The sequence below is a fragment of the Phoenix dactylifera genome, chromosome 16 (assembly GCF_051530095.1).
Source record: "Phoenix dactylifera cultivar Ajwa chromosome 16, Ajwa_hap1_PhDact_Kaust_v1.1, whole genome shotgun sequence".
In the NCBI taxonomy this organism is placed as follows: domain Eukaryota; kingdom Viridiplantae; phylum Streptophyta; class Magnoliopsida; order Arecales; family Arecaceae; genus Phoenix; species Phoenix dactylifera.
In genome coordinates, this window is record NC_143205.1 from 2,661,309 (window position 1) to 2,688,473 (window position 27,165).

The 27,165-nt window shown below is 38.9% G+C and overlaps 1 protein-coding gene across 10 annotated transcripts; it reads left to right on the forward strand.

Annotated features, from left to right (window-relative positions):
* Positions 1-3,509: 3,509 nt before the first annotated feature.
* On the forward strand, positions 3,510-27,165 carry LOC103710680 (Nucleotidyltransferase family protein). Of its 10 annotated transcripts, none has more exons than XR_015974201.2 (7): positions 3,520-4,801; positions 8,001-8,369; positions 11,394-11,617; positions 11,704-11,767; positions 14,680-14,986; positions 20,630-20,826; positions 26,653-27,165. XR_015974201.2 is itself a non-coding variant. In XM_039116400.3 (6 exons), exons 1-6 carry the CDS (start codon positions 3,665-3,667, stop codon positions 26,885-26,887), a joined length of 2,214 nt encoding a protein of 737 aa, XP_038972328.3. In that variant the 5' UTR covers positions 3,510-3,664; the 3' UTR covers positions 26,888-27,165. The 10 variants fall into 10 exon arrangements, 7 of the variants coding, with proteins under 7 accessions (XP_038972328.3, XP_038972327.3, XP_088569114.2 ...); XR_015974200.2 differs by having other exon boundaries at positions 26,665-27,165; XR_005507095.3 differs by lacking the exon at positions 14,680-14,986 and adding an exon at positions 26,276-26,483 and having other exon boundaries at positions 26,665-27,165.

Below are 27,165 nucleotides of genomic sequence, written 5' to 3' on the forward strand. Positions count from 1 at the left end.
AAATCTGAACCCGACCTGTTTATTAAACGGGTCAGGAATTGCAAACATGAACCTGACCTGTTTATTAAACAGGTAACCCGATCCGACCCGTTTAACCTGTTTACCCAACCCGACCCGACCTGTTTAACCTGTTTGCCCAACCTGACCCGTTTAACCTGTTTAGACCTGTTTAATCTGTCCAACCCAACCTATTTAACCTGCCCAACCCGACCTGTTTAGACCTGTTTAGACCCGTTTAACCTGTTTAGACCTGTTTAACCCGTTTAACCTGTTTAACCCGTTTAACCTGTTTAGACCTGTTTAACCTGCCCAACAGTTAAACGGGTTAAACGGTTTAAACGGGTCAGACATCTAAAACCCGTATCCGACCCAATTAATAAACAGGTTAAACCGGTCGACCTGTTTACGACCCGAACCTGTTTAGGCCAAACCCAAACCTGTTTATGGCGGGTCGAACACGGGTCGGGTTGGCGGGTCGGATCATATTTTGCCACCCCTACTCCTAGCCCATCATCGGCGGCCCCACCCCCCCCTTTTTTTTTTTTTTGTGCTTGGGGCTGAAGTTTGCTTCTAGGCCAGTTAAATGGACCAGGCCTACTACCTGAAGGATCGGGTATTACAATAAATATTGGTTAGATCTATTTTATGAATCGAGCTTGGATTACCTTTTAATCTATTTAGTTTGCAAGACTTTGCTCATAAGCATCTTAAGGTTTTTAAGAAATTAAAAAAGTATTATAATGGACTATTAAAATTATAAGATTTTTTTGGTTAGATCTATTTTATGAATCTAGCTTGGATTACCTTTTAATCTATTTCGTTTGCAAGACTTTGCTCATAAGCAACCTAAGGTTTTTAAGAAATTAAAAAAGAATTATAAGGACTATTAAAATTATAAGACTTTTTTCGATTTTTGGAATAGTAGTTTCGGGTCTAAACGGCATCTACTTAATTAAAGACTATTTTGTCATATACTCAAGCAAAAACTCGTCTAAATATCAATGTCTAATGGAGATAGTTTATCAATTTGCAAAGAACATAGGGTACTAATAATTTTACAAAGTCAAGGTAGTGCCATTTACTATGATAAGATAAATCTTAGACGAGGTTTAGGGTAAAAGTGCATTACTAAATCAATAACCAATAGTAGTATTTTGCTTCTAGGCATAAGCATCAAAAGGTCCACCGCTAGTGTTTCTTTGCAAAAATATAAACTCCAAATTGAAAGATATAGTACAGAAATTTAACTAGTTTGTATTCCAAAGAAGGCGTGTATGAGACATGTGACTATTTCTAAGCTTCAAAATTAGATTGAATTATGCACTTCATTTTATAAGAGGGTACACCTTAAATATCAACCTTGAATTCATATAACCCTCTAATCAAAGGCTTAACTACTTTATAGCACAAGGAGGCTTTGAGACATGTAGGACATGAGAAGGAAGGATCATGGTTGTATCTTTCGTGTGAAAAAAGATTCACCTTCCTTGATATGAATCAACTATTGGATCACCCACTGCATAGATCTCAAAGTACTCTGAATACCATCATTCATTTATCTGCACAAATCTCAAAGCAACTAGTAGATGATCTGATGGTGCATTCACTTGAAGGAAGATATCTCCTAGGGCTGAAATCATATCGAATATAGATCGCATACTAGCATATCTATATCCATATTTGTTTTGTTTGTCGAATATAAATACGGATACGGATGTTAATTAGATGCAAAAATTCATATTTGTTTTAAATAGATATTGATACAAATCAGATACTAAAAATATGAATATAAATACGTATATGAATCAGGTAATTAAACTTTATAACTACATAATTAAAGATATTACTAGGTGGATAATAAATCAAGTTAATGGCATATTAATGTGGTAAATTATTTTTCTTAAAATTTTATGAGTATTATATAAAATTAAATAGAGTTACAAATAAAATCAGATATTCGGATATAGATCGGATAGTTGTCTATCCATATCCATATTCATTTTTTTTAACGGATATGGATACAAATATAGATATTAGTTGGATGCTCAAATTTCTCTCCATATCTAGATAATTCGGATACGAAAACGAGTCCAAATGGATATTATCCAATCCACTTTTACCCCTAGTGAATCCTTCTATTGTGTGAAAGATACACCTTTGACCCAAGAAAGATATGCTCTTGTCGCCTAGCTCTTGTTTTGTATGAAGTCTTTGGGATTTGTGTTTTACTTAGTGTTGCAAGTAGGTCAGGTTGACTCGTGACCCGACCCGACCCGACCTGACCCAAATTTTAGGACCCGCGGGACTGGGTCGGATCTTAAATTTAGACACATTCTATTTTTCGAGTTGGGTTGGGTCCACCCAATCTCAACCCGGATCCGGACCCGACCCGACCCCACCCATTTTTTTGCTTGATGTTATTTACTATTATATAGTGGAACTTTGAATATAAAAATATATAGACCCGGATCCGATCCGGACCCAACCCGAATGACCCGTCGGGTCAAAATTTGTTGGCATGGACACGATCCGATCCGATTTCCAACTGGATCGGATCTGGGTCCAAAATTAGGATCCGAAAAAAAATCCGGATCAGATTGGGCTCACTCAGGATCTGACTCGACCTATTTGCAGCCCTAGTTCTACTTATACAAGAGTTTTAATGCAAATTTTTGGCTTACCAAATAATCAGAATATAAGAAGAGTGCAAATTGTAGGAGTTTGATGCAACTTGGACTATAAAAGATCCATAACCAAAGAGAAGTAAGCCTGACGCAAATCCCCTAAGACTACTATTATGAACCTCGATTAATCCCCAAGCTTTTTCTCCTTATTGCATGCCTTGGAAGATGACTTAAAACTTTATTTCTTGAATTTCTCAATGCGTTACAAAATTAAAGTCGCAAATTATTTGTCGCTAAACTTGGTTGATAGCATTCACTTGGTACCAAATATGCCAAACTATTTTTGGTATTTGAGCCAGCTCTATCTAATAATCAATCTAAAGGTCTAGGTTGCTTTTCATACAATACTAAGCAACCGATTTTATCTACTAATTTGTAATTAACCTCACTTCATAGGCATACGACGGCGCTAACATCCGAGCATGCACATAGAGTTCTCTATGCGAGATCAAATAGGCAATAACATACATGCTCAACATAACTTATAGTTTGACAAAACACATTTCAAAGAACAAATTGATATAGGATATGATCCCCATATGACTATTTTTATGCATGGCATTACAGAAAAATAAGTTCAAGAAATTATCCAGACTTATTATGATTAACCCTCAATGGTCATATATAATTTGCATTTATGCTATGTCAAATGATTCCAGCATAGTTGGGCCACCATAGCCATCCCTCACACAATTCTAACTTTCTAATTCCCCCAAAAGCCCATCACGATTCTCCACGCCCCTTACCCCTCCTCCGTTTCACCGCACTGATATTTCCAACATGAGCACTGGTCCCATAAAAGCATCATGTGAAATATCTAATCCCGGTCCGAGAAGTGAGACTCGTCCGCGGCTCATCATTCGCTTTTCCTTATTCGAACTCCTCAGTTGTGCTTGTATCAGGTCACAGCAGACCACTCCAACCGCGCCGGTGTACCTCGTCATATTCCTTTCTTCGTCTGCATCCCATCCGCCTAGCCAATGTCGGGCGGAGCGGGCGGCGGCGGCGGCTCCTCTGAGGATCGTGGAGCTGGGGTCACCGGTGGCGGTCAGGATAACCGTCCCTCCGCAGCCAGCACCGCCTCTCAGCCGTCACCTCTGGACGGAGCTTTCCTCCTCCAGCTGCTGCGGAAGCCCCTTCAGGCCCAGCCACCGCCGGCCGCGGCGCCTCTTCCCCACGAGCTTCACCAGGCCCACCGCGATCCCGTGGTGCCCAGCTTCCTCTTTCCTCCCCACAAGGTCATCGCTCCTCCGAAGGCGGCGGCCGATCACTTCCCTACTCCTCCCAAGTCTGCAGACTCTCCGGCACTGCCCGGTATTATTCGTCCGGTAGCCGATCACCGGAGATTCCCGGGGGATCCTGAGCCTCCGGAGGGAGATGGGTTTCCGGCCAGTCGGAAAGCTGGCTATTTTCCGAACGGTCGGTATTCTGGTTCTTGGCGTCGAGGGGACAGGAGTGAGGAGAATAGCCGGCCGGGGTTTCGGAAGGCCATGCGTGGTGGTGGTGCTGGAATTGGTGGCAGGATCCCGAGCCGACGCGAAGGTGATGCTGGTTTTGCTGAATCTGGTCGCAGGGAGAAGGGGTACATGGTGAGGCCACATGGCTCTTTCCAGTGGAACCGTTCTCACAATGAAAAGGGAAGGGGTGGGATGATGGAGGAGAGGCGGCCACCGGCTGTGGCACAGCGAAGAAAGATGAAAGAGGAGTGGGTTCCTGTGAATGGGAGGCAAGACGGGAATAATAAATCTGAAACAGCTGAAGATAGCAAAAAAGGAGGAAAAGAATTGTGCAGTCCTGGAATTCGAAGCGATGATCAGCTTGCATTGAAGACTTCCACCAATCAGGTTGATCAGAATGAATGTACTATTGGAAACGTCGATGGGCTTTCCGAGTTGGGATCGGATACTCATGAGTATTTGCCATGTGAGGTTTTGGAGGGGGGAAACTTGTCTGTAGAAGGAGTTGCAGAGCAGGACGGAATGGATGGTTTTGACTCTAAGAATGATACTCTGGGAGAAGAAGATGTCCTAGCTGATCTAGTAATGGATTCTTTGATGGTTCTGGATGATCCTACTCGTAGGAGTGTGGTGAGAAAGTCCAATGCTTCACGAGTCAAGGTAAATTTGTTTCTCTCAATGCCAAATGTGCCTTTTTCTTATATAAACGTACTCTTTAAACTAAGGTATGCCGAACCGGCCGGTACGAGCCGAACCGTCCGGTACAGGCCGGTACGAGCTGAACTGGTCCGGCCAGCTACCGGTTCGCCGGAGTCGTGGAAACCGGTACGGGCCGATTCTGTGCCGAAGATGAAAAAGACGAAGAGAAGGAGAGAGAGAGAGCAGGGAAGAGAGGGATGGAGGAGATATGTGGCCGCCATCGAAGAGCCGCGGAGGGACGACGGAGGGGGGGCGGCGGAGCCCGGTTGGGGGCGGGGGAACCCGCGAGGGCGCGGCGGAGGTCGAGGCCACGGCAGCGTCCCCTGCGCATCAGCCTCCGTGGCCGCGGCCTTGGCCACGCCCTCACGGGTTCTCCTCCCCCCCGCCCCCCCTCCCCCCGCCGGGCTCCGCCGCCCCCCGAGCTCCCTCGCCCCTCCGTGGCTCTCCGATGGTGGACACAGGTCTCCCCCCTCCCCCTCTTTCCCGCGCTCTCTTTCGTTCTCTTCTTCTTCCCCGGCTCTGGCGGAAAAGAGCTGGCCGGTTCGTACTGCTCTATTCCGATATGAACCGAAACCATACTGATCCGGTTGGCGACCGGTACGCCAACCGGATCCGGTACGGCGGACCTTGCTTTAAACCTTATATAACATGGCCCCACCCCAAACTATTTGATGATAGATAGTCTGGTCTTGAACATATTTTTTATTGCATTTGTTTTCTGCAAGTGTCGAACACCTTTAAATGGATGCTTTACAATGCAATGGAACTTTTAACTCAAAAGAACGAAAACCTTTATATGTGTTTTTCAACTGTTAAATTTTGAAAGTGATTATACGCTAACCACACTTGCATTCATTGCTGCATGAGATTCCATTTGGGAGCTAGTATGGAGATGATGCTAAGACATTTGGTGTATCAGTAGCATTTATAGTTGCAAATCATAGTTGTCAACATCCAGTTGATCCCAAGCAATATGCCTGGCCTACACCATATACTTAGTTGATTCAACAAATTCATTACCAACATATTTTCATAATATTTCCACAAAATGAGAATTCAGTATACCTTAAGCCATGCAAGGTGAACATAAACAATAAAAATTAGTTCAAAGATATCTTGGACTTCTCTGTACTCATATATGAAATAGTAACCAAGTAATATCATTATAATTGTCATATTATCTACGGGAGCATATGCTGCGTAACTTCCTCAGTTCGTATCTTGCTAGAGGCTAGAGCTCAAGTGTAGGATTTTGAATGAGAGACCTCTTGTGGTCTTTTGTTCAACATCTAAGGTTTTCTTAATTCAATTTCATTTTTCCTTATTGACTCCCTTGTCAGTATTCATGCGTCATTCATCATAAAAAAAGAAATTTTTAATATTATATAATAGAATTGTACTCATCATGTCTATATCTTTATAAAGGTAGGTAGATCCACTATCATACTAATCGCCAGACTTTTGGCAAAATTAGCAAATAAAAATCATTGATGAATCATCCAAATTGGAACCCGCAACATTAATCACGACTCACACCATGGGAAATGCCTAGAAAGCAAAGATTACATGTTGTGATGTTGTCCTAGCTATGCATTAGGTGGAGACAAAATGGATGGATCCACTATGCTAATGCGCTAAAACACATGCTAAGTGATGCAATTTAGATAATATTCATGATCTAAGCATCTTAAAACACATATAGATAAGAATTCAATGATTTTATAGCAAAATCAAGGGTTTAAGTTTGGTGGGATTATGGTATGCTGCACTGTACCGTACCGGATGGTACCGTACTGATTTGGTACCGGTGGCATATCGACGCTTCGTACGCCAGTCGTACCGCGTAGCGTACCGTACCAACACTATGATAATGTGGCACCGGTATGGGGTCCGGTACCGGTACGACAAACCTTGGGTGGGATGGTAGGGTGTTCCATTGTCCCAAGTGTTGAGATGGGGCATCGTCCCAAGTTTCAAGACAAGACAAAGTAGGATAGGGACTGGGATGGGATGGGACATCTACTATCTTGAGTGTCAAGACACGATGCATCCTATTCCATGGAGAAAATGGGACAACCCCGTCCCATGGGATCTGAATCATTGAGCAAAACATGGTATTATGCTATTGAAACCTTCTATTTTTTCGCTCGATAAATAGATTATGAATCTCCGAACAGATATTTTTTTGGTTGCTAGGCATATTTGGTAGCTCACATTTATAATTAATGGTGTGGATCTTCAATTTTGATGACCTATCATTGACTGTGAATTGCCAACTCTAGTAAACATTTTAAAATTAAGCATCTAGTCTAGGTCATACATATATCCCTATATATACTACAGTATACTGGCATGTTCAAATGCAACTTAGAAATAAAAGAAAAAGAAGGTTTTACTTAAAAAGCTAATGCCAATTAGGGTAGAAGATTGATAGTTATAGTGCTCAGACTAATAAATCTCCCACCTCCCTCTCTACCCCCCTACCCTTCCTCAACCCCCATCCCTCCAGTCTGGTGTCACATGCTGAATTCTAATATATAGAATCCAACTTGTAGAATTATTTGACAACTTTTATGAAGATATTGATTTTTTTAAATTTTTAGTATGCTGGCTTGTCTAGAGATTTTTTTTGTAGTGCAACTTGTATGACACTTCTAGTTTCCAGTTTATAGCCCAATTGAATATGAAGTACTGGACCGTTTAATTTTTGCTAATTATTTCTTTTGAGTAGGAATGCCAACAGTTTGGTTTTCACTACCTTGTCAATAGGAACTTTGGTTAGGCCTATGGTTTGCCGTACTGGCCCGAATTGGATAGTGCGGGGCATACCGTACTGTACTGGTTTGGTACCAGTACCCAGTATGGAGGCATACCGACCTTTAGTATGCCAAAAAGATTCCATACCGTATCGTACCGTACTAATATAGTGCTGGTGTAGCACTGGTACAGAGTCTGGTATCGAGACGGCGAACCTTGGTTAGGCCTGTTAAGAAATTTAAATATGTTATGGCTGTGCTTGTCCATTTACTTCCCTACTTGTGAGCATCATACCCTGAATGGTTATAGATTACATAGCCTATCCAAGTAGATGGAAATCCTCAAAGTGACATTAACATGAATGTTTTTCTACCTATTTAACTTCATTTTCACTTATACTCAGGAACTCAGGTCAGATCGTAGAGGACAGCATGTATCAAGCCTGAAAATGAGAATCTGTCAAAGATACAGAGAATGTCGTGATGACATTGACACTTTGACACCTTGCTTCCTTTCTGTCTATGAATCCCTAATACCTGTAGAAGAGGAAAAGGCAAAGCAAAATAAATTATTACAGTTGCTACAAAAATCAATTAATAAAGAATGGCCTAATGCTCAGCTGCATCTTTATGGATCATGTGCTAATACATTTGGCTTCTCAAATAGCGATGTTGATATCTGCCTTGCAATTGACGATAGCAACATGAGTAGGAATGAGATGTTGTTAAAATTGGCAGAAATTTTGCAGTCAGATAATCTTCAAAATGTGCAGGTATGTTTCAGGTTCTTGGCACTCATCTATCTATGATGCTTTTAATTGTTTTTAATCCAACAGTTCGGCAAATGATGTTTGAAAGCTCATGATTGATTTAAAGTAAGTATGTTTCCATATGTAGATATACCAACTCTTTTATTACATTCTTTTTTTTTATTTTTTTCCCTTGTAGCTTTAGATTGCTTTTTTATTCTTTTTTTGTGTTACATGCAATATGGCTTGTCCAGATTTGTAGTGAGTTAATTTTACATCTAGAGTCATAACTTCTGTGAAATATCAAATCTGCCATGTGTTGAATGAAAGTGGTCCTACACTACAAGTGACCATCATTTTCCTAGCTATGTGAGGATATTTTTGCAAGTCATTTCTATTGGAAGCACCATCTGCCTAGAGAAATGTCTTCATACGCCTACACAATTGTTCTCTAGTTTATCCTAACTAGTTATGACTGCACTCAATTGTCAATCACAAATAGATCTCCTGCTTTAATTTACATCTTGGGCAGACGTTTTGTCTTTCATATTGGTTTGAAGATTCATTTGAAACTTTGAAAGGCTTTGGAGCTTCAATCTAATCTATCCTAGGGAGCCAAATTTAGTCTATGTATAGCATGTTTGCTCCAATTATTTAGAATCTTTATTTTTTTTAATTATTGAAGCATTTGTTTGGGGACCAAAATCGGATTTTGCAAGTTGATTGATCATCCAAATGCACTTGAGATGTTAGATCCAAAAATGTTTATAGGAAAGTTTTTTCTTGAAAAGACATGACTTTATCTGCTCAAGTTTTTACAAAATTTTCTATTATCATATGCTAAACTTCCAGTGATATAGTATTCTAGACCAATGTTTTGAATCCTATGAGATAGGGATGTCTCAATTTCTCCAAGAACAAGATGCCCTATTGTCCAGCCCCATCCCGGCCACCGTCCTAGTGGTCACCCTCCATGTCTCTCCCCTTCTTCTTCCTTTTTTTTTCTTTCCTTGCTTGTTTCTTTTTCTTTTTTCTTTCTTCTTTTCTTTTTTTTCCTTTTTCCTTCCTTTCATTTTTTCCTTTTCTTGTTCTTTCTTTCTCTTCTTCCATCTTTCCTTCCTTTGTTTCTTCTTCTTCTTCTTCTTTCCGTTTTCTTCTTCTTCTTCTTCTTTCCTTTCTTTTTCTTCTCCCTCTCTTTCTATCTTTCCTTTTTCTTTTTCTTTTTCTTTCCTTCCATTCTTCATCTTTATTTTCTTCTTCTTCCCTTCCTGTCTTTGCTCTTTCTTCTTTCCCTGCATAGATGGTTTTTGGAGTCGTGTCCCTATCCCAATCCATTTTCTCACAAGAATGGGATGGGACTACCGGGATGCCTTCCATCCTACTGAGATTTAAAACATTGCTCTTGACAAACTTTTGGACAATTTATATCAATAAACAATATTTGATCATTGTACTACTTAAATTACTGAAACGATGGATTTAAAAGTCATAGAAATACAACATCTTTTGAAATAATCTCTTAACTTATGATATTGTCAATTTTTATTTTTCATTCTTCTTAATTTTTGTTGATATTTTGTGAATCTCTATAGTTTTCAACTAAAACCCCTACAACTATAATGAAGCCACCAAAACTACAGAAACCACTGCTAGATGAAATTGGTATTTTGTCATGACCAAAGGCACAAACTTTCTCAAATCTTGAGTTGTGATCATCATAGTTAATCAAATGAGTTCAAAGATGGTAATTGTATTAAATATTACTTAAACAAAAGAAATGATCATATAGAGTACAATTTAAAAGCTATAATACAAAGTATAAGCATGGTTCATTGTGTCGCCCCAAATCGTATAGTTCGGGCATACCAAGCTGAACTAATAGGGAAGCAGGTTGGTTCCCCCTTTCAGTTTGGTATAGAGGGTGAAGCCTCCACCGATCACCTTGTTCAATTAAGAACAACTCAATTAACTCGGCTCAATCCCCTCACCCGGATCAATTAAACTCCGTCAGCTTGGTCCCCCCTGTCTCATGATTTTGAGAGACCCCCCACCCTGCTACTCACGATCGTAGCAACCCCCTTCCTCGCAATCGCTCGAGTGCTCAAGACGATGCTTGTCCTCCCTGGTATGGCATGGTGAGAGTTAACTATGGCCATTTGTCATTTATGTTTGCTCGGCTTTTGTTGGGAAATACTGGAGGACAAATCATAGAGGATGACATTGCACATTTGGGAGGCTCCTATGTATGAGAAATTTCTACTAGAGTATCTTTTTTTGGCCTAGATTGGAAAGGTTGCTATTTGTTACAAATTTAGGATTATGCAAGTTGTGAATATTTAATAAGAACTTATCATAGTTTCTTACTCTACCCAGAAGGATTTTCTGAATAAAGTGTATTAAGGAGAATGGAGAATGTGAATACAGATGTAGTTTTCATTCGACTTGTGGATAAGATTATAGCACATCTTTTACACAATTGTAGTGTCACTTGGTTGTTTTGATGCTAGATATCTATTTTGGGTACTTGGTTATGTGGAGAATTATTTATTTTGCCTCAACCATCATCAGGTTTTCTTACTGTTTGAAAAGTGGTGGAATTTTGTGTCATATTGTTGTGGTGGGATTTTTGGACATTGAAGTATGCGAATCTTCTACCAGATCTACCTCTGAATTGTTGTATCTGGCACAACATAATGGTCTATATCTGCTTTTAGTAGAGCAGGTGGGATATGTTTGGAGAGAACAGATTTCTATTGGAGATTTCTATTGTAATTTTTTAAACTATTTTATTTATTATATATTCATTTGTTTATTTAATATTGGGAGAGGGGTATCTTTCACCATTGTCCCCTTATAAATGGAAGGCCTGCATTTTCTTTACTTTTTCTTGCTTCAAGTGTGAGATTACAATAATGATTTTATTGCCTTTCTAAAGAAAATAATATGCATATTGTTGTTACTGCAAAATCTTCTTGTCCTTAAAAAAATTGTATAGATGTATTATATTATTTGGCATTCTGAATTCTCACTTTAAGTTTATCTTTACAGGCCCTAACTAATGCTAGGGTTCCTATTGTAAAGATGATGGACCCCAAAACTGGAATTTCTTGTGACATATGCATTAATAATCTTTTTGCCGTGGTTAACACAAAGCTCCTTAAGGATTATGCCCAGATAGATGACAGGTTACACCAATTGGCATTTATTGTGAAACACTGGGCTAGGTCACGAGCAATTAATGCAACATATCAGGGCACCCTTTCTAGTTATGCGTGAGTTAAATGATTCTTTGCACTTAAACTTGCAACATTTTTGTAATTTTCTTAAATAAAAATATATTTTTAAAATTTCTTTTCAGGTATGTGCTCATGTGCATTCACTTCTTACAGCTGCGAAAACCTGCCATTCTTCCTTGTTTACAGGCCAGTAATTTATTGTTATTTGTATTTATTGACAAGCATATGCAAAATAGTAGCTTTTTTCTCTTCTGCCATTTGACACTATCCTTTAGTATATTTCTCTCTTTCTTTCTTTTTTGAGGAATCTCCTTTAGTATATTTCATATTAGAATTTGTTTACTTTCACCACAAACATGCACATAACTTATTCCCCCCCCTCTCTCTCTCTCTCTCTCTGTGTGTGTGTGTGTGTGTGTGTGTGTGTGTGTGTGTGTGTTTGTGTGTGCGCGTGCATGTATGTATGTGTCTGTTTGTCTGGAGAGGGCCAGGTTAGGCAGGAATTGCAAATAAAAATTATTTAATTTAGTTCAGTTTTTTACATATTTTTAGGACTTCTCTTTGGCCAATTACCAAATAAGTGTTAGAGTCCTATTTTAGTATAATTCGTGCGTAAAAGTTCTACTTTAGATATATGTGAGAGTGGGTATGTTATAGAGTCATTACCATTTGATTTTTGTCTGCTTTTTAAGTCTCTCTCTCTTTACATATATATAGTGTATTGCAGTATTCCGAATTTCACATTATAGGAAAGTTTATGGAGATTAATTACTTGGTTATTAAGTGTGTGTCAAAGGGCATTGTACATAAAATATTTGAATGAATGAAAGTTTTGTTTCTGTGGGCCAGGTTTGATGCTAACTATCCCCCCCCCTCTCTATCACTTGTTGATCTAGTCTGTTATCTTTTCTCTATGTTATATAATCATAGGTTTCTTCTTGCACTGATTCCTGCATTTGTTATACATTAACTACTAACCTACTTGTTTAGCCTAAAATCCTATAGGGCATTATTCCTCCTATCCATCCTCGTCACAAAAACCTTACGGAAGCTTTATTTGAATTTTCATCTGATCATAAATTCAACTTGACTCAACTAAGCCTTCATTCCAAACTAGTTGGAGTCCATTACATAAATCCTCTTCTTCCACTCTGCTCAATTTAGAGCCATTAGTTTCCGAAAGATGTTGCAATAATAAAGTCCTTCTTTACTACTTCATCCCATATGATTTTTGGTCTACCTCTACCCTTTTTATTTGTACTTTCATTGGATCATAACAGTAAAAGAATTCCTCTTTTGTCTTGTTTCTGAAAACTTGACAGGAAGCGAACTCTTTAATCTTAAACCTAAATTGTACTCCTGCATGGGACCTTCTATGCACATGCAGGTCATCCCTATTGGTCCTGCATCTCATTGAACTTTTCTTCTTATATTTGTTTGGCTTCTTAACAAACAATTGCATTAATTCACGAAGAGTTCTCTGTTGAATGGTAGCAAGTTTACTTAAACAGGAAGGAGTCATGCTTGTATATTAGTAAAGAAACCAAATGATTTATCAAGTCCAAAGATCTCATTTCCTTGGAAGAGGCATATATAAGGTATTAACCTATTGATATGTTATGATTATTATTCAGACAAATTTGGAAATAGTAAGATACCTCTGGGCTACTCCTCAATGGCAACGTAGATCTGCAACTTCTTTATCTATTTGAACAATAAAAATATGTAACTTTGTACACTTTACTTCAAACAGTTTTTAAGTGAAATTGTAACACTAAAAAGTAGTCATCAGAATTCAGAAGAAAATAAAAACCATAGTGCCTCTCTTTCTGAGAACTCAAAATGTCAGAAATACAAAAATGTCCATGGATGGCAATTGTCATGCATGCTTTTTTGATGATTTTGCCTGTATTCGTCCGAAGTCTGATGTTTGTTACCCTAAGTTAATTCTACTACCATGTTAATCAGTTTGGAAAATCCTCTAGGCCTTCCAATTTGGTGGTTGGCATGAGCATCCCTAATCTCAGGTTCATCATAAAGTTTTGTCATGTTCTTCATGGGCGCTTATATCCTCAGAGGCATGAGTTGAATGCTTTTGCTAGAGTACATGTCACATTTTTGATCCACCATTTTGCCTAGGGAATCAGAGTATGAAGACATATTTTTCCTTCCCTTCATTTTCCTTTAAAGGTTGTTGCAGGAGCAGCTATTTTCTATTTATCCCACTTGTGGGAAGCATCCTTGTTCTAGCAGTCACACTATGAGGATTATAAGGAGTACAGAATTTCTGGCTAGATCGCTTGATTGAATTTGTCTCTCTTATCTACCCTCCTTGCCTGTGTTTCTATTGTTATATCTCATTACTTGTTTCACATATTATTTTTCTCATTTTTTCTGTTCCTTTAAGGGCAGTAGGCATAAGGCTTTCTTAATCTTGTCAAAGTTCAAAACTGCACTAGAGATAGGATCTATGTCTCCATGTTATTGTTTGGAATGCAACATTTGTGTAGATTAGTTTCTCTAGGATTTTGAATCCTAACTAATAGAAACATATGAAGAAGCCACCATGTTTATTTCCGGTAAAGTGGCCATTCATGATTCAAGGCCCTTTAAAACTTATCTTTCTTGTAGGACCTTCAAACAACATGGACTATCTCAGCTTGCATGTTGGTGGGACCTCCACTTGGGAAACAGGAGAAAAATCATCAATTATTTAAAGGGGTTACACCAGCTAAGGAGAAACATGTATTCTAATAATAGTAACCGGACTTAATTGCTGTGGGGATTATCAAATGTGAACTGCTAGACATTATATTTTTTTTTTCTCTACCTATTTTACATAAAGAATAAAGTAATCAGTTACTATTTTTACCATTTCTCACTTCATGGTATCTTCTGAGGATCCTAAGATGCCGTAAAAGACATTTTTTTTCTTCTTTCACAAAAAACTGCAAACCAGCAAAATTGCATGACAGTTCTATACAGTACTACATTTCTTGTTCAAACAGAGGTATTTTCTTTTCAAACATTCCTATAAATTTTTCCTTTTGTCTTTTTAACTGAGAATTTTTCTCCAATTTTTTGGAGCTTGAACGCAGGAATCCGCAGTTACAACTCTTGTGGTTCTTGATGAAGATATAAATTCTTAAGACCTATTTGTTGTAAATGCATTTTAGTTGTAGATGATAAAAGACAAGCAAATCGGAGGGAAATAAGAAAAAATGGTGGAAAAATATTTGACAAAGTACTGTGACTTCAAATTTAGGTTGTGACAAGAGGAATATGAAGGTTCCATAAAGTACACCACATTGATAGGATGAGGCTTTTTCTAGTTTTGGTTATTATGCCATGTTGAGAATTGGATGCAGACTTCCCTAGAGGCAGCAGTTTGATGGTTCTTTGCAGGTTGCACAATTGAAACTTGATATATTCTTTCTTTTATTTTATAGCATTAACCTTCTATGTGCAGTAGAGCTAGATGCAATCTGTTTCTGTCATATTGCAGATTACATACATTATTTGCTGCTACAACCAAAGTGCATGTTCATTCAATGTGGTGGTTAAATTCTAGCACCAATAAATTGTTAGCTACAAATTTTTCATGTTATTCTAAACATTTTGGAGACACAATTCCATTATCACAACATATTACTGAAGGAGGATGGTGGAATTGACTATGGTTCCAGTGTTTTCGTCTAGCCTAGAACTGTTTTCTTCAATGTTGCATGGACAGGGACATGTGTCCAAGTGTCTGACTTGGCAGGAGGAGAAAAAAAAGATGCAGGGATGTGCGGAAAAATAATTGTCGCTTTAATTTATACATTTAAATAATATATAAAAGAAAATATGAAAAGTTACTATTTGTTAAGGTCTTTCAAGATGCATATTTCTCATCTAAACTTCCAAGTTAGCTTAAGGATTTTGGACAATGATAATTTGCATAGTTATTTTAATGTGTACATTTTTAACCAATCTTTGAAAAAATATCAATATCTCACTTTAAGCATTATTATAGTGGATCGAACTAATTGTTAGAGTCAACTCTCCACTAATTTCTAAAAACTGAAATTAGCAAACTTTTATAAGTATCGAAGCGTCCAACACATATTCAACTTGGGTACTTATCTAGCATGGATTCTAGGAGCTAGGCGAGTGTCCCAGTAACATCATTCTTTGAAGTTTCAGAGTTCATATATACCCCCATTAAATTAAAAAATTCTCACATGTAGCCTTACAATACAGTATCTTAGGTTACAACCATGGTATGCTATGCTGGTTGTTACTAGTATGTACTGACCATACTATATACTGTACTGTCATTGAACTAGTATATGGTACGGAGGGTGTACCGAGTGTCAGTACGCTGAATTGACTCCTGTACCGGATATACCGTTACTATACCAAGATGGTCTGGTAAGGGATCCGATATTGATACCGGTACCGAGATAGCAAATCTTGATTACAGCTGAGTTAACTCAAATAATAAAGTTTCCAAATTGAGCTTCTAGTTTTATGGCATGAATATATGACCAATTTTTAGGGTACGTGTGCAATTTCATCTAAACTCAAGTTGAAATGCTGAAGCATTTTCTTTGAAATTATTCTACTGATGATGCCTCCTCTCTAGCCTGCCTACCTCCCAACCTTAGTAGCAACCACAAAAGCATGCTTGCATTGCTAAAGCTTCCCAATTCCCATAGTAGGTGTGATCAAATCACTGTGAAGCTAATTCTTAGGTTGTTAGTGAAGCTTCAGTTTTGTGCTTCAATATCCATAAAGTATGTTTGCCTCTTGAAGCTTCAAGAGAATTCTCCACCTCTATTGTTGCTAGAAGAGAGAGGAGGGAGAATCTGAGGTTTGGTTCAGAGGAAATGCTTAAGATGATCATCATGAGAAATTGAAGATGAGGTTGGTTGTTCTAATAAAGCTAAGTGATGTGATATCCAAGCAGTTTCCAAAGTGCTTCCACCTCCTTATTTCAACAGTAAGCAAGAGTCGAATAGCCATCTTTAGATCTACCTCCATAGGTGGAACTTCCATGGATTCCATTATCAAAGTCAGCATCTTATATAAGTTCATATTACTCAGTTGGAGCCCTTTTTGATGTCCTTGACATGAAATATTATGCAAGGGAGGGTCTTGATCATGACAAGGTCAAAGCCCTCCATGAGGATAGTGCTCTCAAGGAGGCAAAGTTTAACCGGCTATGGCCGCAATCAATGGTGGGATTGGCGACCCACGCTACTAGGCTAGCGGTATAGGTTGAAAACAAGGACAAAAGCCATGAGGATGACAATCATCATAGTCACCATGATTTTGGTTGTCATGGATAATTCATTGTGGTTGGGCTGCTCTAGCTAAGAAGGTGGTGCTCCAAACTTGATTTAGTTTGTCTCTAAAGAATCTTTGTAAATTTTGAACAGAGTAATTTTGCAGGCCTATTTCTCTTTGAAATTAGGACTAGGGTCCTTGGATTTTGAAATAATTCTAAATTTTGAAGTGGAATTTGGTTGTGATCTTCTCAATTTTAAACAAGGTTTGAAATGTTAAGCAATTCAGTGCTATTGCTTCTATTGTACAGGCAAGCTTGGTTTCATATAGGAAGGCCTAGGTTTAATGAAAAACATCCGAATCACCCCCAAATGCTCGAGCGGAGGGTGGATCAAGTGGTTTAAAGAAAGATTGAGGACTATTTGCCTTGAACTCATCTCAGCAAAGCTAGCCAGAAGGTGTTTTTTGGATTTTTTGGCTTTATATAAGTAACCAAGATGTACCCAGTATATAACTCATATGGGACAAAACATATGCCTGTTTGGGTCCTCACACACTTTTCTTGTTTAAGCTAGGCATCCTTGCCAAGCTAAGGGTCCAAATCCAATCAAATCTGATCACAAACACTAAATCGGCCAGTAATCAGCCCCAAAAGGGCATGTGTTGCAGTATCCTGTATCTACATGGGACATGGACCGGTCTGTTTTGATACCATTTATGATGACATAGGACCTTATTTAAAAAGGTTAACCGAAAGATATTTGGATTTTTTGTCCTATATATGTATTCTAGATTTACCTATTGCATAGTGAATATGAAACTCAATATGCACAGATTCTCACATATACACTTGGATACTGCTTGGAAAGTGGATTAAAGGGTGAAACCAAGGACTGCCGAACTGAGCCGAACCACCTGGTTCGGGCAGTGTTGATCTGACTTGGTGCAAAACTAGATTGGTTTGCCTATTACTTTTGGTTTTGGCCCCAAACCGGTCGAATCCATATAGAACCGGCCGGAACCAGTCCCTTACCGATCGGAACTGGTCGGAACCGGTCGGTTCGGTGTAGACTCAGTGTGAGCCAGCCGGCCGGTCGCACTGAGTCAACCCTGTTCCAAACCGGGTTGACATTGTAGACTGCACCTGATGCTTTTTAAAGCATCAGGTGTCTACTAGAAAGGCAGTTTGAAAGCTGTTTTGCTCTCTCGACCGTTTTTTCTTTCCAAATACTCCAAAAGTAACACCGATTCAGGCTATCAGACGGAAGATCCAAGGCTAAATAAGGTGTGCTTCCTCTTTTCTACCTCATTCTCTCTTTTTCTAGGGAGGGGCTTGAAAGAATAGCTCAAAAAATACAAAATAAGAAGAGATCGCACCAAAATTTTTGATTTGGGATTGATTTTTTTATATATTGTAGATCTATGGACGATCTACACGTTGACATACAAATTTTTAATTTTTGGATTATATATAATTTTTAAAAATTAAAAATATACTTATGAATTAAAAAATATTTTTTAAAATAAATAAAAATAAAAAATTGTTAAATCAGAAATCTATTTAGGGGCATGCATGCTATTTTGCATAAAAATTCAACTCACTATGAAAGCTCTTGAATGATTTTCTCTTTGAAGCTCTCTTTTTTTTCTTTTTCTTAGATGGATTTTTTTTTGTACTGCTTGAGCTCTTTTCTTTGGTGTTTTCATGCATTTATACCCTTTGGAAGAGGTTGGAACATACTCTTATCCGTTAGATAAGTAATAGAGCCGTTGTGAGATGAAAAATAGTCGTTCTGACTCACAAAAAAAACTAGCTATTACTGTTGTCAGGCGTAAAAGAGTCGACTCGACATCTTCAGGGATTGATTCGTGATCTCCAAGAGTCGACTCGTGATTTTCAGGAGTTGACTCGAGCTTGATTCTGTTTCTGCTGTGCCCTATCTTTCTTTTATGTAAATTGTGGAGTCGGCTTTCTCTCAGTTCAAGGGTCGACTCGTCTGGTGATAGGACTCGACTCGTTGTTTTTAGAGGTCGAATCTGCAATGGACTAAGTTATACTGCTCTCTGTCTTTCTCCTGTAGCTGTTCAGGGGTTGACTCTTGTTTGACTAGAGTCAGCTCGTGATTCCCATGGGTCGACTCGCCAATATGATGAACTTTTCATCTCTCTGTCTTTTCTCTGTGTCCATTTAGGGGTCGACTTGCTTGTCTCTGGGGTCAATTTTTGTTAGACTAGAGTCGGCTCGTGCACTTCATGGGTCCATTTGCCACTATGTTGATTTTTACGGCTTTTCTGTCTAACTTTTGAGACTGTTTTGGGGTCGACTTGCGATCTGCTGGAGTCAGCTCGGGACGGTGTATCAGTCAGCGATAGTGTGCCAGGGTCGACTCATGACAAATTTCGGGTTGACTCTTGAGGTAGCTTAGGATAAAATTTTCTGTGCTTGTATGTGAGCTTCCAAGGAATGTTTTTATGGCCTCTTTAGAGTAGAGCTTCTTGATTATAGAGCTTTAGATAAATGATCTTCATTTGAGAGTAAATTAAAGACTTTCTTCTTTGCCTTCTAAAATCAATCAATTAAACTCAAGGTAATAAATTAGTCATCTTTTTTCTCAACTGTTTTGTATTAACAAAATCAACCCTTTAAGATCAATAGAGAGAGAAAGAGAGAGAGCAAGTTTCTCTCTCTTTAACCAAGGAAGAGGAAAGAAAAGGGTAACCGAGGGTGGTGCTCGGGGTTAGAGGACCCACGGTCGGCCAATCGGCGGCCGGCGACAACTGGTGGCCCGCAGCGCCAAAACCACTCAAAATAGGAGTTCCGACCCCTTTAACCATGGAAATCGAGTATCCCAATGGTCGGAGCCCTGGCCATAGTCTCCTACCACTGCAAGGGATCGGAGGAAGATTTCGATGACGAACACCGACGGCGGAAATAGCCAGAATCAAGAAAAACAGGGGTCAGCCTACCGAAACAGGGAGAAACAGGGCATCACCCTTTTTCACCAAAAATCTGGCGATCATCGGCCTAATCGGGGCTCCCAACGGCCCTAGAAGGAGGAGAGAGAGTTGCTTAAGGGAAATCGAGTCCTTACCTGGTTTTCGGTGAGGATAGGTTGCGACAACGGTGCGAAGGTGATCAGCGCTCGGAAAAAAAATCAAGAAAAATGCTGGCGGTGAGCTCCTATCGAGGCCGGTTCTCCGGTGAGGGTGAGAGAGGAGTCGGGGAGGGTCTCTAAATTGACCTGGCGTGACCGGAATCCAACTTGGAGTCGGATTCCGTCCGATGATTTTGGGGGGGAAGAAGACCCTAATCGGGAGTCTCTTCCCAGCTCGCATGTGTGCAACACATGCCATTTTTTTTTGTCTCTCATTTTGGGCCAAGATGACTGGACCGATCAAGTGGACCGGGCCCAATTTGCTGGGTTTTACATTTACCTTATCAACTATCAAATTAGTGGCATGTTCTATTTGATTTGGCACTTGAATTTGGAAATGAATTGATAAAACATCCTTGGGAAATTAAAATCTATTAACTTCCACTTGTGGAGTCTTATATAGAATCTGCGCAATTTAAATTTTTCTTATGGCATATGGATGGCTTCTTGTTTGCCTTATTCTGGAGTTACAGAGCATAGATGGAAACTGCAATAGTTAATTGATAATTTTTACTCCAGAGTCTGCAAAGCATTGTCTTTAAAACCTCGTGTATTAATTTATCATCTGCCTGGCTTGGTTGATGATTGCTCCACATCTAATTATGCTTCTAACTCATGTCAGGAAATGGAAGCAACTTATGTCCTCGCTGTAGATGATACTGAATGTGCTTATTTTGATCAAGTTGAGAAACTCAAAAATTTTGGTGCTCAGAATAAGGAAGGTATTGCACAATTGCTTTGGGCATTCTTTCATCATTGGGCTTATCATCATGATTATACAAGTGATGTAATATCTGTTCGCACTGGAAGCATCATTAGGTAAGATATGTCTGGATTTCTTGCACTTTCTATATTATAAATTCAACAAAAGTTCACTTCTCAAAAGCTATGGATGTTTTCATATAACAAGCTTGTGCAACATACTTGAGCACAATATATGATATACTTTGATCATGTTTCTTTTCTCTACCTAGGCTACTCTGGTCTGTATTTTCAGAGCTCATAATGTCTTTATCTGCCTTGTGAGCGCATTTTGCTCCTTGCATCATTTAAGATTCATGGAAAACTGTTGTCTTATGATATTTTTGAAATAAACTGCAAAATTATTATCCTTGGAGACTTTTGAACTAGATACCATAGAGATATATTATTAGGACTATTTGGTCTCTTGCCTCCTTTTTTTTTTTTTAATGAGCTGGTGCCTCACACTTGTCAGTGAGATAGCGTTTATACTAGCCCAGCCCATTCAGGTCTTAGCTGTATATAAGTTGTATCATAACTAACGTAGATAGCTTGCCATATTTAGACAGATTTGTTAGCAGGAGATCCTCTGCATACAACCTTCTATGGCCGCAGATCTTCTGTATACAGCCTTTTATGGTTGTAGATCCTTTGTACAACTTTCTATAGCTGGAGATCCTCTGTATACAGCCTTCTATGGCTGCAGATCTTCTGTATACAACCTTCTATGGTTGTAGATTCTCTGTACAACTTTCTATAGTTGGAGATCCTCTGTATACTGCCTTGAGTGCACCCCGAGTAATCCGAAATGAGTATTTACCGTAGTGCAGGCGGGACCATCTCAATACTATCCTAGAGAAAGCCTCCCAAGTGGTGCACAGCGTAGGATGCAACCCAGTCTGCTGCTCTGTTCGCCTTCCGAAAGATGCGCATGGCTCTGAAGGCAGCAAGCTCCCTCACTATCCCACACATATCCTTAAGCAACGGGTGTAAACCTTCAGTGTTGTGCCCATTGTCCCAGTGTGTAATAACCAAAGTAGGAAACTATTATCAGCAAGTAGAGTTTCAGTTTTAAAACTCGACATTAGTCTGCCAAGTAGAGTTTTGGTTTTGGTCATTTTGGCAGTTATGGAAGTTTTTCTCCTAGTTGGTGTCTCGGTCTAAGAGGTTATAAAAATCCAAAAAAAGAAAAATTAAGGAGAAAAGATATATAAGACAAGTTATGCCTCTCTATTTTATTTTCTCTTGAGTTCTAGGCCATCATTTTTATAACGTATTAAATGTTATACTGATGACTAATCTATTGAGTGAGAAAATACCAAATATCATTGAATTGAGCACGTAATTAAGAAGACAAGTACATAGGTGTATAAAAGTAATTATGTGTACCTATTTAGTATCACAAGAGTATAAAAAAATTAACCACCATTTAATCAAACAAAAATCCTTCCAAACAAAAACACATTTTATTTCATTAGTTCGGTTTTTTCCCAAGACATCTAAGCAAGAAAAAGAATCATACAGCACAGTGCTTTCTAATTAGTGAAGGAATTAAAATAAAAGGATAATTAATGAAAACATGAAGCATATATACTTGTTAAAAAGAAGTTTTGGATCAGTTTAATCAAAACAGGCTGAAATTGTTGAGGTCTGCCAAAACCAACTAAAATCAAAGATTTAAATCAGTTTTAGACATCAAAACTGATCCATTTCAACCTAAATGGGTAGCTTTCTGCCAAAACTTATAACCTGGTCAACCACCATGTAGACCTGACCATGGTTCTGAAACCGCCGGTTCCGGTTCTACAAAAACATAGAACCTTAATCGTAACCGAAAATAGTCGGTTCGGTTTCGGTTCTAGAATCGCCGGTTCCGGTTCTGGTTCTAGACAGTTTCGATTCCGATTTTTCAACATAAATTATAAAATTTTGAAAAAAAAATAAATTGTGTAATTAATTTAGAAAAAAATTATAAATACAAATAGATTGTGTAATGAATACAAAATGATAATTTGTACCTCATTTTATTATTTACTATCAAACTAAATTTTAATAAGACAACTAGATAACATTATAAAAAAATAGTAAGTTACATTAACTAAATTTGGAACTAATTTATTTTATTATAAATGAAAAAAAAGAGAAAAAATTAGGCTACGGTTTCGGTTCGGTTCCATCAAACCTGGAACCTTAACCGAACCGTATTCCTCAAGGTTCCGGTTCGGTTAAGAACTGTGAGACACGGTTTTGGTTCCGGTCCGGTTTTTTCCGGTTCGGTTCCGGTCCGGTTCCCTGGTTAGAACCGGACCGTGGTCAAGTCTACCACCATGTGCATGAGGCTGCATGATTTTCTTACCAAATACCAAGACAATGTTGGTGAATTTCATTGGTTCTAGAGGTTTCTGATTTATAAGTTTTGTGGATTATGTGGTACCATTTGCTGAACTCTGCAAGGAGACTACAACATGCCACAACTTGACATTGGTTAGTACAAAGCTCTTCCTTCAATTGATAGTGCTCCTGAGAGATCTTGGTTGAAGTACTGAAAATGTACTGTCCTATGGTGAATAAAGTGAATTTGTAGAATTTTCTGTTTGATATGCATATTAGTAAATTAAGACATCATTATTATTGTACTACTATATTGTTTTTATTGTTACTATTATTATTATTTGAAAAAAAGATTATTCTAGACTTCAGTGATTGGTTATTCAGATTCTCTAGAGTGCATAAGGAGCATACGAATGCAAGTTGTCCACTTACCTAGATAGAGGAGCATTGTTTTGCTTTCCAAGTTTTGACATGGGTTGTTTGGAAATTAAACAAATGGAATCAAACTGCCATGCTTTAAAGCAATGTGAAACACTATGAATTGAACTATTGACCTTGGAAGCATGCAGAAGAAGGTTACTTGGCTTCATATTGCAAAAAAAGTAGGCATGAGTGAAGTTCCACCTACGAGTACGGGAAGGCCTTGATACATGGCATCTGTGGGACTGTTTATTGATTGCACTTTTAATGGGTGGAAGTCCAATTATATGGGAGACAACATATAAAGGGGTTCATTTTCAGAAGATAAGATGAGTTGTTTTTCATTGTTATTATCATTATTTGAAGAAAAGATTATTCTAGAATTTATTGGTTTGTTATCCCTATTTTCTATAGTGCATAATGAGGATAAGAACAGTTGTTGTCTACTTGTCTATATAAAGGAGCATTGTTTTCCTTTCCAAGTATTTGCATGGGTTTCTTGAGAAGATTGAAATCTCATGCTTTGCGGACCACCAAATTGTGCAGAGGGAAGGGTACTGGGCTTCATGTTGCAAAGTAGCATGACTGAAGTTCCACCTACATGTAGTGGAATGCCTTGATAAATGGCATTTGTGGGTATGTTAATTGATTGCAAGTTTAATGGCTGGAAGTGCAGTTATATGGGAGACAAAATATAAAAGGGCTCATTTTCAGAAGATAAGTTTTGAGGGCGTCGACATGAGAAAGCAAGGCACAAGCTCTTCTAGGGGACATTTTAGATGTCACATTAGTGATGGTACTCTCATTGCCAAGATTCTAAAAGCCAGTTGCCTATGCAAGCAGATAAGCTAACTCATATTGCCTAGGTAGTATGCAGCTGTTAAGGTGAATTGTATTTAGAAAATGCATAAATTGATAAAAAAATAGATTAAAAAAAAGTGGAAATTAGAATTAAGTTAGTAAAAAATTATTAAAAAAATAAAGAGATTGTGGAGGATGAGGGCAGAACAGCAGAGTAGAGGTGGAGGCAAAGGTGGAGAATAGGTGGAGAGGGAAAAAATTATCTATATCACCTGAACCAACGCTACTCCTGCTTCCCTCTTCTATCATTTCCCAGCATTCTTCACCAACTCCTATGAAGACTGCTCACTGCCTTTTGCCTCTCTAAGCCTCACATGAAGGTGAGAGTTTAGGATTCATCTTCCCATGATGCTTGAAGTGAGAGGTAGGTCTTTCTACCGTATTCTAAGCCACACTGCCTGACCCATCCCACCTAATCCCCATCTTCCTAGTCCTAGATGCATATGAGAGCATTTTGGCTTGTGCAGACTGCCTTCTTGCCCACTATTTTGCCCATCCACATGTGGTAGCCACCAAGGTACGCTGAACAGGTACCGGTCGGCGTACTGGTGGCGACCCGAACCGAGTCGGTCCCAGTTCTCCCGCGTTTTCACGGGCGAGGTCACGCGCATGGGATGCGTTTTCACGGGCGAGGCCACGTCTTTTTCTTTTTCTTTTCTTCTTTTCTTTTTTCTTTTCCTTCTCTTCTTTCTTCTTCTTCCCGATTCTTCTCCTTCTCCTCTCTTCTCCTCTCTTTCCCCCTTCTCTCACGAGCAAGGAAAAGCGAGTACCCCGACGAGGCCCAGTACTGGTAAGTCTTCTTCTCTTCTTCTTCTTCTTCTTCTCCTCTTTCTCTTCTTCTTCCTCTTCTTCTTCCAATTCTTTCTTTCTCTTTCTTCCTCTTCTTCTTCCCCGCGCGCACGGGTGTGCTGCCCTGCGTGTACCAGTGTGAACCGGACCGATTCGCACCAGTATGCAGCTGGAACCGTTTTTCATGGTTGAACTGTACCGGGTGGCTCCGGTACCGGTACGGTACGTGAGGAACTGGCTGGTACCGGCCAGTTCGGCATACGCTACTAGCCACATAGACTTCTTCTAAAGCATGTTTTCATGCTTAACTCTAAAACTAAAGGGTTGAAGCATGTTAGTGGAAAGAGGTGGAATTTTTATGAATCTTATGTCCCGAATCAGATAAGTAGAATTATATGCTTTGAGATAGAATTTATTGAGACAGAGAGACAGGGATCCACCATGAGTTCATAATAGATGATGAGCCACAACTGCAGGCATACAGGAGCATATCTTGGTACCCAAAGGAATGAGAATATGAACTTAAACCTTGGCACAGGGATGCCCACATTTGACAGCACCTTTGCACCTAGGTCTCTGCACGTGTAATTGTCAGATTGACACCAGATCAGCTTATAATGTACATGCTCTTTAGCATATAGACAGCAGGGACGCAACACAGGAAAGTAACATTGGTCACTGTCCATGTCTGCAGCAGGTTCTAGGCTTCAACAAGTTTTGCATGCAATTTTTTTCTTTTTAATTCATGTTGCATGTTAGGCTTGCAGAAGGGGATTTAGTCTACCACACCGTAGACCCAAGGGCAAGGTTTGTTTTAAGGTGCGTGCAACAGTTTTAGTTGTGTGTTTGGACAAATTTGGAGGGTTGATACATCATCTAAGAAAGCATTCTGACTGTTTCTTGATTTTTGCTCGGGGATGAATGCTTGGTATTGCAGTGCTGATATATTGAGTAAGAAAGATTTACTCTATTGTTTCATATGCACCTCAAAGTTTACGATTAATATTTTCCAACCTCGTCTCTTTGTGAGATGACTAGCTAGGCATGGCTGCACATATTAGGTAAATGACAAATTTTGCCTTGTGGTTCTAATTATGCACATATTGGCATGCTAAACACAAACCAGATAACTATGAGGGGAGCTGCCAGAGTCTTGGTCACCAAGGAGCGTAGACTTATATTAAGCAGCAGACTCTAAATAGGCATTATGTATTGAGATGTCCTCAGCCTTTTGAGCCATATAACCACTAGGGTTCTGGGAAGATGTCATCTTTTCTAAATGATGCAGCTAATTGTCTACAATTGTAATAGACTCTTCAAATTATACATACAAAGTAAGTATTTCTTGGTTTCCTTGCTATTTTGAATAATAAAACTGCAAGCTTTAGGCACTAGTTAATCTTTCCTTCCAAATTTTTGAGTCCTTGAACTAGTTAGATGAAGTCTACGTTCTGTGTTAGTTTCCTAAACATTAGTTCTTTATATTTTGTTACCTACTTCAAGCTTTTTTGACAGCAAGCAGTTGAAGGACTGGACAAGGCGAATTGGAAATGATCGTCATCTTATATGCATTGAGGATCCCTTTGAAACCTCACATGATCTTGGCCGTATAGTTGACAAGCACAGCATTAAAATTCTGAGAGAGGAATTCGAGCGGGCTGCAGATATACTACAATATGATCCCAACCCAAGTGCAACTCTTTTCGAGCCTTACATACCAAGTCCAATGCAAAATTGATCAGAAGCTGGAGACATTTTGGACGAGTTTTTGCCCTAACATTTGGTTGCCTCCTTGCCATTCCTTTTCTATACTCTTCTGTTTGTGTGAGGAGCAAATCTTCAGTCTTTTTTGTGCTTATAATGTATTTACATTGCCCTGCTTAGTGGGCCAATGTAAAGTGAGGTATCATTTATCCAAGTGACTGGGTACTTGACTATCAGAAACAAAAACATGTTAGGCTTGATTTTTGGAACTCAGAACAAAGTTCAAGTCCCATGCTTAGAAAAGAAGTTCAA

What these genes read in the sequence shown, in the direction of transcription:
- LOC103710680 (XM_039116399.3), top strand. Translation starts at nt 3,665, where the DNA reads ATGTCGGGCGGAGCGGGCGGCGGCGGCGGCTCCTCTGAGGATCGTGGA. An exon ending in CCATTCTTCCTTGTTTACAG is followed by an intron (nt 11,768 to 20,629) that starts GCCAGTAATTTA and finishes AACTCATGTCAG; the next exon opens with GAAATGGAAGCAACTTATGT. An exon ending in CGCACTGGAAGCATCATTAG is followed by an intron (nt 20,827 to 26,652) that starts GTAAGATATGTC and finishes ACCTACTTCAAG; the next exon opens with CTTTTTTGACAGCAAGCAGT.